The sequence below is a fragment of the Acomys minous genome (assembly GCF_964271855.1).
Source record: "Acomys minous genome assembly, chromosome: 19".
Lineage (NCBI taxonomy): Eukaryota > Metazoa > Chordata > Mammalia > Rodentia > Muridae > Acomys > Acomys minous.
The window spans coordinates 19,898,001-19,917,026 of NC_140499.1; the positions used below are offsets into that span (position 1 = coordinate 19,898,001).

A 19,026-nucleotide genomic window follows, 5' to 3' on the forward strand; every position below is an offset into this window, starting at 1 on the left:
TGCAGGCAGAGGGTTTCAATTTACTTGTGAAGTTCATACTACCAAAAGAAATTGCAATGTTTGACTTCTTTTTCTTTAGAGTCCACGAAAGAGGAAGACAAGTCACGGCACAAACCCCTCTCTAGAGTATCACGTTGGGTGGGTGATGGATTCCAGGGACCACAGGCCAAGACCACCACCCTCTGTCAGGTACCTGGATGTCAGCCACTGTCATGAGCTCTCATTTCAAGTTTTCTGAAAAGAGTACAAGTTGCTATTTGAAAATTAATATATAGAGGATTACGCAGCAGCGAGCAAGCACAGAGCGGTAAGGGAGCACAGAGATGAAGGAGCATGGGAGGCAAGACCGCCTAGGTGTGCACAGAGCAAAGACTTCACTGACATGCTTCCGTTCTAGTTCTTCTCCACAAATGCGTATTGTCAGATTTGTAAATGGTGTGAGCATTGCAAAGTTCCTTAGAAAGAGCCTAGATTCCTCATGATATTTAGTAGGTTCCTAGGAGGTATTATTAAGAGAATTTTTTTGTTTAAATGATTTACTCAAACTATATTAAGAACTAGAGGATATTTTGAATTTCGTTTTCCTCTTGGGAAGAAACAGGTTAGATCATCTGTTAGCGGGATGTATTCTTTTTTCCTTTTAGCTTTAACTTTAAAATAGGTGAAAATATAAGCCACTACAGTGCTGTGTGTTTAAAACCTATTTCATGGGCCCCTGGGATGGCCCCCTGGGAACAGGTCCTTGTCATTAAGCCTGACCCAGAGCTCACCTGTGGAAGGACAACCGATTCCTATAATCTGCCCTCTAATGTCACGGCATGTGTGCAGTGCGCCTGCACACACAGGGAACATAAACGCTAAAGCCCATTTCATGTTTGTAGACAGTATTTTCAGAATTACTGTCTGGTCATTTTTTTCTGGTTCAGATTAAATTCTGCTGAACCATCTTGCAGGTCCTAGGAAAGATTAGTTTTATGAAAATAAGTGCTACAGATTTTATCTTAAACTCAGAGTCTTGAAACTTTTTGTTTTTTTGAGACAGGGTTTCTCTGTGTAGCCTTGGCTGTCCTGGACTCTCTTTGTAGATCAGGCTGTCCTCGAACTCACAGTGATCTGCCTGCCTCTGCCTCCCGAGTGCTGGGATTAAAGGCATGCACCACCATGCCCGGGTTTGAAACTTATTTTTGTCAAAACCTATTTAGAATGCTTTTACAGTGCTCCCATTAATTACATCATCTTAACAGATAAAATGTGTGTGTGTGTTGTTCAACACACTGCTTTTTAAGGGTTTTATTTCCTATTTAAAGTGCTTTCACATTAAATGCATTATTCTTAATGGATAAAATGTGTGTGTGTTGTTCATCACACTGCTTTTTAAGGGTTTTATTTCCTATTTAAAGTGCTTTCACATTAAATGCATTATTCTTAATGGATAAAATGTGTGTGTTGTTCATCACACTGCTTTTAAAAAGTTTTATTCCATGCATAGGTTATTATTTATTTATCTACTTGGTTTGGTGTGTTTGTTACTTTATTTTACCATGTTTAGAAATCAGTAAGGAATGGTCAGTGACACTTATTTTAGGTAGAATAGGCTTCTTTTCTTTCTTTCTTCCTTCCTTCTTTTCTTTTGTTTCTTGTTTGTTTTTCAAGACAGAGTTTTTCTGCACAGCCTCAGCTGTCCTGAAACTTGCTTTGTAGACCAGAGATCTGCATACCTCTGCCACCTGAGTGCTAGAACTGAAGGTGTGTGCCACCGTACCCAGCAATGTGTTTCTAAGAGTCGAATTTTATCATGTTATATTTTTCTTGGAAATAGTTATCATTCATAACTTGTCCATTCCATGTCTCACTCCATAATTTACCATAGATATGAACAGTGATGATGAATTAAACTTCTGTACACACTAAAATGCCAGTCAGTACCATGGTACACTCCTTTTGTCCTTGATGCTAGCTCCTGTTGGAAGCTCTCTTGCTGGATGCTGGTGTAGCTGCTGTGGTTGTCTTTGGTTCATTTGGGGTGTTTTGCTGGGTTTGTTCATCAGTGTTCCTTTATGAAATCACACTGACCTAGTTTGGCCCCCCCACCAGGACTGTGCCTAAGATTCTTGTTTTGGTTTTTGTATTACTGTGTGACTCAGGCTGTCCCTGACCTTGCCGTCCTCATACCTCAGCCTCCTTGTGTGAGATTACAGTCCTGAGCCACCAAACGGGCTTTGTCAGATGCTTCACAGCTTTTAGGGTCATACACACACACACATTTGTATGCACATGATATTCATCCTGTTGTGTTTCTCTGATAGTTCTGGTTCGGAATTATCAGGAAAAATTTCTACTGTCTTCAACATTTTTTAAAACTTTCTTTTATATGTATGTGTGTCTGAGTGAGTTTCTGTGTACCATGTGTGTTCGGGAGTCCCTGCTGACCAGAAGATGGCTTGATTCACCTGGAGCAGGTGGGTGTGAGCCACCATGTGGGAACTGGGAACTGGACCTGGGTCCTCTGCAAGAGCAGTAAGCGATGTTAACTTCTGAGCCATTCCTCCAGCCCTCTCCACCTCTTGTTGCTTTTATTTTAAATTCACAATACATATATGTCCCAACATTTAATACTGTCAGAGTTTTTAGATCTCTGGTGTTTAACTTCCTTCTCTACTCTTTCCTCCTTATAATCCTCATGCTCTTTCCTCATTGGATAGTTTGTCACTCCCATTCCCATCCCCCACCCTGCAAGACAGAGTTTCTCTGTGTAGCCTTTGCTGTCTGAGACTCTGTTGATCAGGTTGGCCCTGAATGCTGGATTAAATGTGTGCACCTCTACTATTTTCTTTTGTTTGTTTGGTTTTCAAGACAGGTTTTCTCTGTGCAGCTCTTGCTGTCCTGGAACTCACTCTCTAGACCAGGTTTCCCCTGAACTCAGAAATCTGCCTGCCTCTCACTTTGGATGCTTTGACCTTTATTTAAGCATACTGTTTTTTCCTCAGCAAGTTCTCTGTTTGCATGTGGTACTCACCTTTCCATTAGGTGGTGCGCGCATGTGTGTGTGTGTGTGTGTGTGTGTGTGTGTGTGTGTGTGTGTGTAACAGAGAGGGGGAGGGAGAGGGAAAAGAGAGGAAAGAGAAGAAAAGGGGGGAGCTGCTGGCTCTTACTATGTACCTTGGGCTGGCCTTGAACTCAGATCACCCACCCTTGCCAGGATTAAAGGTTTGTGCTCCCACCAAGTGACAAGTCTGTGATGGACCTATTCTGTGGGCTGTGTTGGCCCTGTGCTGTGGCCACAGATGACAAGCACATCATGGCAGGAGTGCATAACAGAGCAAAGCCATTTTCCCCATGGCTCAGAAGCAGAAGAGCAAAGAGATGGTCAGGGTCCTATAATTCCATTTACAGGTTTAGGACCTAAAGATCCTCCATTTAACCGCCTGTCTTAAAGGTTCCAAGAGCACCACACTGGTGGTCAAGCCTTTTAAAACACTCAACATCCAAACTATAGTAACATTTTCAATTGAATTAGGAAGAAGTAAGATCTCAACTGACCTGTAATAAAAAAGGAAACTGAACTGGTAATCAGAAACTTCCCAATAAAAGTCTTGGATCAAACAGCTGTGTCAGTGAATTCACCATGAGCCAGGTATGGAGGCACACGCCTTTAATCCCAACCCTCTGGAGGCAGAGACAGGTGGATCTCTGTGAGTTCCAGGCCAGCTTTGTCTACATAAGTGAGTTCCAGGACATCCAGGGCTATACACAGAGAAACCCTGTCTTGAAAAACCAGAGGGTGAGACATGGCTCAGAGGTTAAGAGCACTGACTGCTCTTCCAGAGGTTCTGAGTTCCTAGCAGGCTCACAACCATCTATAATGAGATCTGGTGCCCTCTTCTGACCTGAAGGTGCACATGCAGGCAGAGCACTATAATAATAAATAAATGCATCTTTTTAAAAAAATTAACTGTCATTTAAGAAAGAAACCAGAGGGGGAAAACCCATTGTGTCTCAATATAGCCCCATTTATATTAGCATCCAAAATAGAAATAAATCTAACCAAGGCTGTGAAAAACTTTATGCTCTATACAGGGGGAGGAGGTCCCCCTCAATCAGTCATAGGAGAGGGGAGTAAGGGGAAAATGGAAGAGATGGAGGAATGGGAGGATACAAGGGATGGGATAACAAATTATATGTAATATGAATAAATTAATGAAATATATTTTAAAACTTGTATGCTCAAAACTTCAAACCATGAAGCCAATGAGATGAGTCAGTACAGTCAGGTGTAGTGGCACATTGCTTTAATCCCAGCACTCAGTAGGCAGAGGCAGGCAGATCTCTGAGTTCAAGGCCAGGCTGGTCTATAGAGCCCAGGACAGGCAGGGGTACACGGAGAAACTTTGTCTCAGAAACCCAAAACAAAAAACAAAGGGTGGGGGGATGGGGGGATGGGGGACATGAGAGGGGAAAGATGGATCTGTGTTTAAAGCACTAGTTACATAAGCCTCATGACCCAGAACCCATATAAAGGGAGAGAGAGAGAACCGCCCCCATGAAATTGTCCTTTGATCTTTACGAATGCTCAGTAACACCCCTCCATCCATTATACATCATCATCATCATAATAATAATAATAATAATAATAATAATAATAATAATAATAATAATAATTTTTTTAAAAAAATAGTGAAAGAAATGTAAGAAGATCTAAATAAATGCAAAGGAATCCCATATTCTCAGGTGAGAAGGAGAACACTACTGAGACATCAGTAGTACCCAAAGGATTTGTATGTTGGACACATTTTTATCAATAATATAATAGTTTCCTCACAGAAAATTAAATTCAATGTAATTATAGGGAGTCCTGGAAAGCTAAAAGTAACTGTAAATAAAATAACTAAGTTAAGAGAGCTAACATGTTCCACCTCTGAACATTACTCCAAGTGAAGAGATACCTCAGCAGTTAAGTGCACTTGCTGCCGGTGCAGAAGACAAGGGTTCTGTTGCCCGCACTCAGCATCAGGCAGCTCACATGCCTGTAATTCCAGCTCCAGGCAATCAGAATAAACTCTTAGCTTACGTAAGTTTCCTTGGTCAGTAGCTGATATGTAGATCAATGAAATAGTATAGAAGCCCAGAAATAAACACTCACATGCATGGTCAATTTATTTTTGACAAGGGCGTCAAGACCATTTAATGGGGAAAGAATAAATTGTCACTTAATGGCATTAGGAAAACTGAATGTCCATGTGCATACCACTGAAGCTAGGTCCTTGCCTTTTACCATGTTTAAAAAACAAAACAAAATACTCACACTAGATTTTTTTAAAGACCTAATCCTTTTTTGTTTGTTTGTTTGTTTGTTTTTTTCGAGACAGGTTTCTCTGTGTAGCCTTGGGTGTTCTTTACTCATTTTGTAGACCAAGCTGGCCTCGAACTCACATCAATCTGCCTGCCTCTGCCTCCCAAGTGCTGGGATTAAAGGTGTGCACCACCATGCCCAGCAAAAGACCTAATCTTAACAACTAAAATTATGCAGGTTTTAAGAAGAAAGCATAAAAAATCTCATGAAATTGGATCTGGCCTCATTTCCATGAACAGGACACTAAAAGCCCAGACAACAAAAGAAAAAAAGTAAAGGGACCATATCAAGATGATTGACATCTGTGCAGCAGGGAAGCCACCATTAGAATAATATACCTTAGTGGAGAAATTATGGTCCAGAACATTTAAGTCCAGAACATTTAAAGACTTCTTGTAACTCAACAGCAACAACTACAATAAAGTTTTTAAAAATAAATAAACCAACGTAGGGCTGGGGAGACGGCTCGGTGGTTGAGGGTATAGTGCTCTTACAGACGACACCAGCTCAGGTCCCAGCATCCTGATAGAGTTCAGAACTGCTGAGAGTTCCAGCTCCGGAGGAGCCAGAATTCTCTTCTGGACTCACCTACACATGCACACGCATACATATACACAGGTAAATGAAAATAAAACTTTAAAGAAAAAAATCCCAATTTTACAATGTGTAAGAAACTTAAAAGGACATTTCTCTGGAGAAGGAAAGGTTTACTAGTGAAAACTCAGCATAAAAAAAAAATCATGACATGGTCCTTGACTAGACAAAAACTAAATTAAAAAAAAAAAAAAGAAAGAAAAGAAAAGAAGAAAACCTACAATGAGATATCAGTAGGTTCAGTGAACTGAGTTGTGTACCCCAGAATCCATGTACTGAAGCCCCAATCCTTCGTGTGATTGTGTTTGGTGATAGGGCCTTTAAAGAGGCACTAAACGAGGCCATAGGGTAGAATTCTGCTCTAAAATGCATTTGTCCTAATACGGAGGCTTATAAGCAGACATAGAGACACCAGGCATATGTCTTTATGCCTAAACAGAAGACAGGACATAGCAAGAAGGTGGTCACATGCAAGTCAGGAGAGGTTTCCCCAGCAGCCAGCTCTGTTGGGGTGGGGTAGGGAGATGCTGAGGGTCATGCCCCTGCCCCCCCCCTCAGGCCCTGTTCACATACAGCAATTGCTGTACTACTGAGTTCTCTTCTGAGACAAGGACTCAGACGAGGCAAGTCTGGAACATGCTACATAGAGCATGCTGGCCTCAATCCTGTGACTGTTTGCCCTCTGCCTCCTGCATGCTGGATTGCAGGTGTGTGCCACCCACCTCACGGAGTGTCCTCGTTTGCTTCTCTGTTGTGCTGATGATAAAACATTGGCCAAGACCAACTCGGCAGGGGAAGCGTTTACTTAGTCTTGTAACCCCAGGTCATAGTCCATCATTGAGTGACATCAGGACAGCAGTGCAAGGCAGGGACAGAAGCAGAGACTATAAAGGATTGCTGCTTACTGGCTTGTTTTCATATCCCCCAGGTCTTGGTCCCACCTATATCAGTCATTAATTAAGAAAATGCCTCCACAAACTTGGCCATAGGCCTTAATGGAATAAATTCATCAATTGAGGTTTCCTCTTCCCAATCCACTCTAATTTGTTGACAGAAGAGAATAGAAATGCCTTTTCTACTGGCCGTCTTGTTCTTCAGCATCTAGCCTCTAGAATTTAAGGGAATATATTTCTGTCGTTTAAACCAATCCAATCTGTTCTGTCTTGTTATAGCCCAAGGTGACTGTAGAAGTATAAAAACTTTCTGAAAATGTTTGTGAGGATGCAGACAAACTGGAATCTTCTTCCGTTGCTAGTGGAAATAGGAAATGCTGAAGCCCCTGCAGAAGAGTTAGGCAAGTTTCTCAAAATGTTAGGACGTAGAATTACTGTTTAGCCTAGCTGTACTACTCCTGGGTGTTTACCCAGAGACACTGTGTGTGCATGTATTCATGCCCATGTGTATTTGGGTATATATGTGTACATGTTTCATAAGTGTGTTCTGTTCATGTGGAGGTAAGGACAACCTTAGTAGTTATTCCTTGGGCACTGTCTACCTTTTCTCTAGACAGGGTCTCACTAGCCTTGACCCCCCCTGGGACACCAGGCTGGTTCCCTGTGAGCCTTTGTCCATCGCTCCTACCACTGGGGTCACAAGCATGTTCTATGGCTTGATTTAAAAAAAAAAAAAAGAATTCTGGGGATTGAATTCAGGCTCTCAAGTTTCTAAGCAAGCACTTGCCAAAAAGCCTTCTACTCAGCTCTATCTGGAAGTCCTAAAAACATTTGTTTCATCATATTGGTATAAATTATGTAAAACAGTCAAACTCAGAGGTGGAAGTAGAATGGATAACTTTGGAGGAAGGAGGACTCACATAGTGAAAAGAAAGAGCTGACTTCTCCAAGTTGTCCTCTGACCTCTACCTGTGCACTACAGCATGCACATGGAAGCTTGTACACACACACATATGCACACATACACACATACATACACATATATACACATGCATACACATATACACATACACACATACACACACAAACTTTTTAAAAAACTGCTCCATGGGAAAGCCTTTGTCTGACTTCACAGCTTGATCACATGAGTGTTTTACCACGAAAGTATTGTCTGTGTATCCCGTTTCTTTAGATTGTGGTTAAAAACAAAACCAGAGAGTTCCCGTTGTCACTATTGACGTGCATGTAGGTCTGTGCCCTCATGCCTGCAAGTGTAAAGGGCGGAGGGCAATACCAACTGCTTCTCTGGCCTTCCCCACCTTTCCTGGTTGTGAGATGATCTTTTGCTGAACATGGAGCTCCCCATTTTGGCCACATTGTCTGGTCAGCGAGCACCCAGGATGTGCCTGGCTTCACAGCATCCAGAGTGCTGGGGTTCTAGATATGTGCGCTTTGCTGCCTGAGCCACCTCTGCAGCCCCAGCCTGTTTCCCAGCAGCTGATGAGGGGTCTCAGAGCATTTCCACCATGCAAATCTGAAGCTCCCATGCTTTTGACACTCTATGGCTATGATCTCATAAAGTTACTTTTCCTGCTTCACCAAAGACATCCAAAAGTGAAGCTACTTGTTTGTTTGTTTGTTTGATTTTCCTCATTGCAAGCACACAGTAGGGAAGAATGCAGTCATTAATAAACTTGGGCCACAGCCTCAGGTAATGTCAACACAGCACACTTCTGTCTTGTTAGTGTGGTCAGTATCTTAGCATTGTGTGTGAACAGCTGGGGTTTGCTGGCTTTGAGAAGGCTCTCCTGTACCCTCCGGGGCCTACACTTTGAAAACTGCTGATTTGGATTGCTGTCTTGGGAAGATCTTGGTGGCAAGGTACAGGAAGAAGAATAGTGAGTGAGTCCAAGTGGACAAAGAGGAAGGCCTAAACTTGAATAATGGGTTCACCTGAAAACAGAGACCCCGGGAGTGGATGCTTCAGAGGGAGACATAATTTAGGCACCTGAAGGTGGGACTTTTAAAAAGGTGAGGCTATTAATTTCACCCTGTCAGATTCTGTCTTGCATTTCCATCTTTCATTTTAATCTAGTTAAGTTGAGGTTTTCTCTACCATTATAATATTAACCAAAACCTAACCTCAATTAAATTGATAATCCATCTGGAAGAGTAAATGAGCTGTTCAGTGTTCATTTTTGAGTTTTGGTGAGCTTGTGACATTGTTCTGAGTGATCCTCTTTGGACCTGTACAGCATCCCTTCTGTCCACTTGTGTCAGTAGTTGAGGATAGCTTTGCACTGCTCAGGCAGTCAGCAATGAAGAAAGAACAGCACAGGTTACTTTGGGCTCTTGGGCTCTTCTTTTTCTTCTTTTCATATGTGAGTGTGCACACAGGCACATAGAAGATGGAGATGCTGTTGGGGACCTTCCTCAGTGAGTCAAACCCGGAAACACCAATATGGCTGACTCTGCTAGGCAGCTTGCTGCCATGATCTCCTGAAGCTGGAAGTGCAGGCCACTGCCATGTCCACCCAGAACTCATGTTCTGGTGATGAGAACCCAGCCCTCTTGTTTTGGGTGAACCACTGATGCTTCAGTTTAAAGGCCCTTTCCTCTCCTCAAACAGCAGCTCAAGTGCTTCACCTTCAGAAGGCGCACCACTCACCGGAAGCTGCGGCTGCGCTCCTCACTCATTCCCGAAGTTCCAGCACCCTTCTCATGAGCTGCTGAAGGAGAACGGCTTCACCCAACAAGTATACCACAAGTATCGCCGAAGGTGCTTAAGCGGTAAGGTGCCTCTTCCTCCGCCTAGCTGTCTTGACGGTATAGGAGATTCCAAAATTGAATTGTCATTTTGTATCTAGCCAAGACAGCCTTACGTTTAGTTTACATTCTTCCTGTTACTGTTGACAAGTATTTATAACTTGAACAGCATGTCATAGAGTTAGTGTCCCTCCTCTAGGAGAATCTCAGTTACTGTTTCAGTGGTGTTTGTTCTTGTTTTGTTTTCATGTTGAGTTATACAAAATGCTTGCTACCTTGGCTTTTAAAGGGCATTTGAAGGTGTTTAATTTCAAGGTGTTTCTCTATCTGTTTCCAGAGAGAAAACGCATGGGAATTGGACAGTCACAGGAAATGAACACCCTCTTTCGTTTCTGGTCCTTCTTCCTCAGAGACCACTTCAATAGGAAAATGTATGAGGAATTTAGACAACTTGCTTGGGAAGATGCAAAAGAGAATTACAGGTCAAACATTTCCTAATGTTTTTCCTAATATATCTATATCTATATCTATCTATCTATCTATCTATCTATCTATCTATTTTTAAGTCACAATTTTAAGTAGTCTGATTTTGAGCTGTGAAAACAATCACAATGTAACTGGAATGAGGATTGTATTTTTTTTCCTCTTCCTATATAATAAGCAAACCCTAGACTCAAAACAAACATTTGTTAACTCCTAATAGGGGTTTAGGGCAGGTCTCTGGGCCCATTTAGCCAGGCAACTCCAGCCCAAACCCCACAGGGTTTCCTTGAGGGTGTCTCCGGGGCTGCCATCTCCACGGGGTCTTCCTCATGCTTCTGTCGTTGGCTCTTGGCTAGGGCATCATTTCCTGGCCACAGCTTCTTTCCATCGAGTATTTTTTCAAGGTAGCTTCTCACAGAGCAGCTTCTAAGGCAGAAGCCTCAATATCTTGAATAACCTTTCCTTAGAAATGACAGCATCTCATCTGTCATATGGAATTGCCATACAAACCAGCCCAGGTACAGTGAAAGAGAGAACTGCATGAGACTGCGGATAACGGAAGATAGGGTCAGTGGAAATTCAGGCTGGCACTGAGCCACATGTAATCACAAGAATGTCCTCTGCAGGCAGAGAAATGTCTCAGCCCACACATCAAATACCTCACAGATGTAGCACCAGTCCTAGGGGTCAGATGCTCTCTGGCCTCCAAAAACACTTAAACACACATGGTGTACATACAGCCAAGCAGACACACACACACACACACACACACACACACACACACACACACAATTTTTAAAAAGTTAGAAGGGTTCTGTCTTATGCTCCCATCATTATAGACTTCTTGCCCATGCATGCTAAGAGCCAATGAAGATTTAAGATTTCTTTATTTCTTTTTTTGTTTGTTTGTTTTTGGTTTTCAAGACAGGTTTCTCTGTGTAGCCTTAACTGTCTTGGATTCACTTAGTAGACCAGGCTGCCCTAGGAATCACAGAGATCCGCCTGCCTCCGCCTCCTGAGTGCTGGGATTAAAAGTGTGTACCACCACGCCCAGCCTTTAAGATTTCTTCTTTTTTAAAAAAATTTTTATTAATTTATTCAGTTGTTCTCCCATCCCTTGTATCCTCCCATTCCTCCCTCCCTCCCACTTTCACCCTATTCCCCTCCCCTAGGTCTATGACAGAGGGAGACTTCCTGCCCCACTATATGGTCATAGGCTATCAAGTCTCACCTTGGTAGCCTGCTTATTCTTTCTCTGAGTGACACCAGGCCTTCTTGAGATGAGGGAAAGCAAGACTTTTCAGGCTGTGCATCCTGTCCAGTCTCTCTCTGTGCTCCTGTCCTCCGTGGCTCTGCTCACTGTTCACTGATGGTTGCGCCTCTGTTGTCTATTGATCTACAGTCAGGTACTTGTCCCAGCTTCTCTAGGTGTTCATAAGAAGAAACGGGGAAAGTGCTTTTCCAATTTGTAAAGTGAGTTTATGGTTCTCTTGTCAGTAGATCTTCTATGGTAACGATCAGGAACCATCTAAATAAGCTATGTCATAATAGTGGAAGAGGTTGAACTGTGGACTTTTCCTGACAGAAGATCATTTAAGAAACAAGCACACCATTTAAACTTTGCTTTAAGAAGAATTTAAACCATTTCCAATGTTACTGAATCCTTTCACTACTTCTTAGGAATTACACTGTCCTCTACCGATTAGCATGTCAGTTAAAAATGTGTGTGCCATTGCAGCCTGTGCAAGCTGAAGGGGAGGGGTGGCAAGTCCAGGGCCAGCTAAGACGGTACAGTTAACTCTAGGTAGCCTAGTACACAACGAGACAGCCTCAGAGAGCAAAGCCAACGACTGTCGACTGAACTCTTCTCCTGTTAGGGTTTGTACAAAATGTCACATAAGATGCTTGCATTTTTAGAGCAGAGCCATAATTTTACAACTTTTCCTTCCTTTCCATAGGTATGGATTAGAATGTCTGTTCAGGTTTTATAGTTATGGACTGGAAAAAAAATTCAGGCAAGAAATTTTTAAGGATTTTCAAGAAGAAACCAAAAAAGACTACGAATCTGGTAAAAACAAACACTCACTTTCTTTGGATGTTGTAGACTTGAATAGGTCAATAAATAAGAAAGGAAAGCTGGCAAGATGACTGAGTGGGTAAAGGCACTTGTGCCAAACCTGGCAGCCTCTCAGTAACCTACTCAGTAGAAGGAAGGAACCTGCTCTGAAGAACCCTCCCGCATGTGCATCTTGGCCTACACATACTTGCACGTCCACACATGTGCACGCACACAGACACACAGGCACACATATGCACACAAATATGCATGTACGCACATGCGCGTGCATGTATGCACACACACATACACACAATTTTAAAAAATAAGAAAGACATTTGTAGATTTTTGTCTTTAGGACAAATCACTTAGGATCTAGCCCCCTGGCTGTAGTTGTTGATGAGGGTGGGATAGCACACAGTGAGGAGGCTCCTCCTGTGCGGTGCCTTTACCTTACAGGGGTGTGTCAGCACTAACTTGTTCAGAAACATGACTGCTCACCTGTGCTTCTCACAAGCAGAGTTAGGTGTGCTTGGCAAGGCAAAATTATACCACAAGGAAGGTAGGCTGCATTCAGATCCCTAGGTCCGAATCTCTTACTCTTCTTAGTAGCCATGCGACAACGAGTGGTTCAGAGTAGTTTGATAAGTGATAAAATGTAAGTAGGACCTGTTTCCTAATTCCCCCATCAGGGAATTGTAAGCGCCACCATTGCTAATTGCTTGTGACTTGCTGGGCTGTGAATGGTGTACTGCTGCTGGAATCATACGCGTGATAGGTTTGCTAGCCCCATATAACATATGTTCCTTTGTTATTAAGGCCAGCTATATGGACTGGAAAAATTTTGGGCCTATCTGAAATATTCTCAATCTAAGACCCACTCTGTAGACCCAAAGCTTCAGGAATACCTCTGTAGTTTTAAGAAGCTAGAAGACTTCCGTGTCGACGTAAGTTTCCATTTCTTTCCTCTATTGTTCTTACATCAATAACATTATAACATAACAGGTGTTCATAAGGTTAATCTTACATTTTTTTTGGTTTTCAATTTTGAAATTTTAACTTTTCACTTTTGACATCAAACTTTGGAAATAAGCACAAAAATAGATAAGAAATTACCATATACTTTCTTTATTTAAATTTCCCAAAACTGGGGCATAGGGAGATGGCCCAGGTGGTAAAGTACTTGCCAAACCTGCATCAGGTATCCCCAGCACCCATGTGAAAGCTGAGCACAGTAATGTGTGCATTTATAACCCTGACACGCGGGACAGGGTGTAGGAGAAAACACAGGTGCATGCATTCTTGATGCTCAGTGGCCGGCCAGCCTACCCAAATCCATGGGCTCCTGGGCTAGTGAGAGACCCTGTGTCCGAAGATAGCGGGGAGGGTGACAGAGCAAGACCTCCAGCATCAATTTCTGGTGTCTGCATGCCCTCGTACACAGACACATGCACACTCATGAACACAGGCACACAGATACACACACACACAGATACACACACACACACACACACACACACACACACGCTCTCACACACATACTCCTACACACACAATCACACACAGAATGGGAACATCTCACATAGTGGTGCAGTTGTTGGTGCATTTGAATTTTGATGCACAAGCATACTTAGATGGTTTCTAGCCTGATGAAATGTGCTAGGGGCGTGAAACCTTTTCACTCAGTTTTGTCTGGTTTAGCTTTGGATTGTTCTCCATGGTAAGGACTGAACAAGTGTTCACCACTAAGCTGTATCTTCACCCAGACTTTTTACCTTGTCTTTCGAAGATTATTCTATTTGTGCATGTGTGTATGCATGTATGGAGACAACCCACAGAATCCAGAACAGGGAGTTGGATCCCCTGTAGCCGGAGTGACAGGAGGATGGGAGCCACCTGATGTGGGTGCTGAGAATCTCAGCTCTGGCCCTCTGCAGGCACAGACAGTTCTCTTAACAGGCATCTCTCTGGCCCCAGCCTTCTTCTGCCTCCTCCTCCTCTTCTACTGCTGCTCCCTTCTGCTTTTCGAGACAGAGTTTCTCTGTGTAGCCTTGGCTGTCCTGACTCACTTTGTAGACCAGGCTGGCCTCGAACTCACAGCGATCCGGCTGCCTCTGCTTCCTGAGTGCTGGGATTACAGCTGTGTGCCACCACCACCTAGCAGTATCTTTATACTTTTTTAATGTGCTTTTATTCACATATTTTTTTTAGCGTGTACTGATAGGCATTTATAGTTTCTTCATAATAAAATTAATGTCAGGGCTGAGCCTAGTGTGCATGTAGCTCCTCATTGGATGTTTCCCTGCCATCATAAATTAGTACAAGAATGGTAATTGGCAGGTACAAATTGGTTTGATTTCAAGTGGAAAAGAAGGTTCAGGCAAGAAAACTGCAAAGGAGGAAAGAGGAGAGGGCAAGCCTGAAAAGTAGAAAAGATGTTACACCTGCCTCAATGTAAGCCACCACAAACAGACCCTCAGTTCTAAATACAGCAGAGCACACTGAAAACGGCTGTTCTAATTTGTTTTTCAGATTAAAGGATATTACTCTAACAGTATACATACAGTTAGATCTATAACTGCATAACTGAAACAGACCCTGAAGCAGACACTTTAAAGGCAGAGTCGCCTCCCACTTCCTGCTTGCAGTCTAAGTGGGTTTGGAGGTGTCTACATTTAGTGTCCTCAGTAACACTATCTAGTCCCTCTAGCATAGGAATCTGGGTGAATGACAAACTGGCCGGAAGCGGTTTGGCCTGGCACCTTGACCCCCTTTCTGGCTCCATTCAGCTATTATTTAACATTAGACACTGGAGAAGCCCACACTAGGAGCTCAGTGGTAAGGAAGGGACTAGGATCGCAGTACGTCCAAGCTGAAGGAGGGCCAGTGAAGAAGTGTCAGAGGAGGGAGGGAACCACCTCTGTGCTTAGTCCTGACCTTAGCAGCCACCAGGCCATAAACCCAGGGGAAGCGGAAGCCTCTGAAGTTTTTGTTGACTAAACAAGGTAGCCCTAGTCTGCCGAGGAAATGTAAATGTGGTCCTGTGAGTTGCTGTAGGAATTCATTACAATGCTGAAGATTACAAAGCACCAATGCGGACCCCCTCTCCCCTGGGTCGGGTCGGGAAGTCTGGCATTTGACTCTGAGGGGAGTAGTGAAAACATCTACTCTGCTGTCTTTCATGCTTTGCAGCCCCCTATTAGTGAGGAACTTGGAAGAAAAAGACATTCATCTACTTCTGGGGAGGAGAGTAATCGCCGAAGACTTCCATCTCACTCCTCCACAACAGCACCAAGTGCTGCTAAGCCTGTGTCTGCCAGCGACCACCTGCATGTCCCAACAAATATGCCCAGGAGAAATCCACAGGAGCCCAGCGACAACTCACACCGCAACAGTGCTGTCTCGGCCTCTAGGGGTGAAGCACCAGGGAAGTAGACGCTTACACAAGAGTTGCGTGTTCTTGACATCAGCACAGGCCTCAGCATGTATGTGGGAAGAGCTTCTGATGTTTAGCTGTGGAAATCAGAAAAACAGAAGGGAAGAAAAATGGTAGTCCTTTTTTTTTTCCCTAGCAAGATAAATTCCACATGTTTTCCCTGGTTCTACAAACGAGGTCTGGTTACCTTAGAAGATCCTGTAGTAATGAACTTTGGCCTCAGGTTTTCCCAAAGGCCAAAGGCCAAGAACAAAATCCTTTAATACACACACACGCACACACGCACACACGCACATACACACACACGCACACGCACACACACACACACACACTCCTTCTTACAGGAGATACAGTGTGCTGTAGTCATCTCGTCTACAGAACAACTCTTAAAGAGTCAAATCACCCCACTGTCAACCCATATCTGAACATGGCCAAAGCAAGGGAAGGTTATGTATATTGGTTTTAAGTTCAGCAATGGATATGAACAATGCGTATTTTTGTATATACATAGTTTGAAGGAAATTTCCTTTTTCTTTCTTTCTTTCTTTCTTTCTTGTCCCCCCCCACCCCCCTTCCACAAGTCAGGAATGCACACAGACTGCAGCTGTAGTGCGGCCTGTGGCGCTGGATACTCCTCCTCCCAGTCAGACCAGATTTCACAGCTGCTGTGAGGCTGTGGAGCTTTCTGAACTGGCCTAAGCTAGTTATATATATTCAGACAGGTTGACTGTTCTGGTTCTACAAAACTTGCGCATGTAGTTGAAAACATTCAGGGTTTACTGGACTATTTGTGTAAATAAATAAATGTGTTTTGAATGTCTGCTATTCACATCTGCAAGCGGATGTGTTATAGTCACATAGCCATTCACCTAGGAGGAGCATTTGGGGTTTTTTTTTCCCTTTTTGTTTCTTTTAATTTTGTCTTGTGCCATAGTTGTTTTCAAGAATTTTCACAAATTGATTTCTAATTCTTAGTGCTATTGCAACTGATATAAATGATAGTTTTAATTTTTATGGAATTTACAAATAAATTATTTTGAATTATTTGAGTTGACTTAAATTTTATTTATGCTATATTTACAAAGCTGTAGCATTTGAATTCTACTAGCATCGGTTGTCATGTTTTATTGATGAAGTTCCAGTTACAAAACTCTTCAGTTTTTTTACTGAGCACAGCATGATTCGCAAGTACTAGCGGAAACCCCTAGTTTCAATGCCCTACAATTATTATTTTCTTTTTGAGGAGATTGGATAGCTTATCTTGTTCTCATTAGCTACATATTAAAATACTTTCTGGGCATGTGTCTCAGTGGTAGAGCACTCACCAAGCATTCCTAAGGCCCTGAGTTCAATCCTCACCACTGGGGGAAAAAATCCCAAGTACATAGAGATGGTGATGTAGCTGGGGTAAAACGCTTGCGGAGAGCTCTGAGGCGTGGACTGCATCTGCAGCAGAAAAAAAGGAGAGGGAGAGAAGGGTTGAGAAGAAGCAAAGAAGGAAAGAAGGAGAAATAAAGAAAAAGACAGAAATAATGCCATCTTTTGAGACAAGGCCGTTGATTCATAAATACCTTTTCATTGTGTTGTTATGCATAAATAACATGCAGTTTATGTTTACTACAGAGATAGTTTTGAGGTTTTAACATTAGAAAGCAACTTTTAGTATTTAAAAAGCATTTTTACCGACATATATTACATAGAGGGTGCAAACAAGCTGTGGATTTGAAGACTTAAGTGGATGCTGTTCTGTTCTCCAGGGGGGTTTTCTGAGCCAATAATTCTGTTCAGAAAATAATGTAGCATCTGTGAAAATGTGGCCCATTTGTTTGGTGTATACATGTACTTTGAGAAATTCAGAAAATCTCAAAAGAGAAAATAAAGCACTATCTTTTAAAAAAAAATTTAAAAATGGCATTATGCTATACATATGGAATTTTAGCCTGCTGGGTTTTACTCAGAGAAGTGGGCTTCTAATGATTTTTGTATAGTAACTTTGGTTAGTTACATAGTGTCCCAGTATATCGGGCACAGGTTTTATTTATCTATTTGCCTGATGATGAACTCAGATGTGGCCAAGGTTTGGCTTTTATAGACGACCAGTTTATAGTGTCCTTATAGACCACCTAGGTTTGGAGTTATTACCTAGACTAAATCTCCAGAGGTGAGCATTCCAAGTCAGAACCCGCCTTCTTGGCGCCCTGCACTGGGGATTCCTTCCATCCTTGTAAGCACCACTTACACACTTTTCTCTCCATTAAACTGGGGGAAATGGATTGTTTGATCATATTGCCATTTTATCATTTTTTTTTTACACTTTTGGAAAACATGCCACAGTGAATATGTGGAGTTCAAAAGACAACACACAGGTTATTCTCTCCTCCTGTCACGCGGGTCTGAGGACTGGACTCTGGTCACCAGGTCTGGCTGGCAGGAGCCTCTTGCTGGCCTTCTTGTCATTTACTGAGTGATAAGCTGCATTATCTATCGCTTATATTATATCTAGATTGCTTGGTAATGTCCTTTTTTTCCCCGCAGGGGAATGATTATCTTCTTTGGTTGATTTATTTATTTTACTTACCCTGCTGTCTGATTTTACATTTAAATACTTTTTTTTTTATAAAAGTTAAAATTATGTCCCCTTAATTCTAAATGTACAACTCCAGCAAATAAAAGCATTGGTATTTGATTAAAAGAAAACACTTTAAGCTGACTCTAAATCTAAGTGCTCAGGTCCATAATTTAAGTCTCTTGAGATCCTGCCCTTTTCCTTCCCTCGGACAGGCATGGGGCCCACACCTGTCACCCCGGCAAGCTGTGCAGCTGAGGATGACCTTGACTCCTGACTGGGAAGACCACTGAGGACCCCACACTGTGCTCTTATTTTGACTTTCCTGCACTACGCCAGCCTGGCATTTCCTTAGCATCTTGCTGTCATGCTGTGGTGTTGCCTCCTTCCTTTATGTGCTCAGTCTTTTCCAACTAATTCCTTAACGTCCTAAGAAACTTAATTATTTTGTTCTTGCACAGGAGACAGGTCCAATAGATTCACACTCAATCGTATAACCACTAGATGGCAGAATAGAATAAGTCGGAGCTGTGGACATATGACATAGGAGTGTGTGTGTGTGTGTGTGTGTGTGTGTGTGTGTGTGTTTAACTCTTACTCCATCTTGTGGTGATACAGAATTATAAAAGTAACTTGAATTCCTAATATTCACACACATTTCCCTGTTATTAGTTAATTTGTCTGAGCTATTTCATTATTGATAGAGCAACCATTAAATTTTTGCTATCTTGTCCTTTCACTTAAAACTTTATGATTGACTCTCTTGGAATGGAAACAAAGGAAAAAGATTATCAGATACCTCAAGTTACATGTCTGGCTGACATAAACTATGCAGTTAAATCACTGGTAAACAGGTCCTGCCTGGGACAGGAGGAACTTAAA

General features: G+C 42.5%; 1 protein-coding gene across 4 annotated transcripts in view; it reads left to right on the forward strand.

Moving 5' to 3' along the window:
* LARP1B (La ribonucleoprotein 1B) overlaps nucleotides 1-19,026 on the forward strand; it is a 132,589-nt gene that overhangs the window by 77,428 nt on the left and 36,135 nt on the right. For 2 of the 4 annotated variants that reach the window (XR_014776865.1, XR_014776866.1), the window contains exons 13-15: nucleotides 80-189; nucleotides 9,467-9,627; nucleotides 9,941-10,078. The exons of 1 other annotated variant lie outside the window; for it this stretch is intronic. Coding sequence is in view for 1 of the 3 variants with exons in the window: in XM_084769340.1 (XP_084625466.1) it covers nucleotides 80-189; nucleotides 9,467-9,627; nucleotides 9,941-10,085; nucleotides 12,045-12,154; nucleotides 12,962-13,089; nucleotides 15,335-15,577 (897 nt within the window). In the remaining 2 variants the exon portion in view is untranslated. Of the gene's footprint in view, nucleotides 1-79; nucleotides 190-9,466; nucleotides 9,628-9,940; nucleotides 10,086-12,044; nucleotides 12,155-12,961; nucleotides 13,090-15,334; nucleotides 15,668-19,026 lie in introns of those variants that run through there. One more of the 4 variants, XM_084769340.1, reaches the window with a different exon arrangement.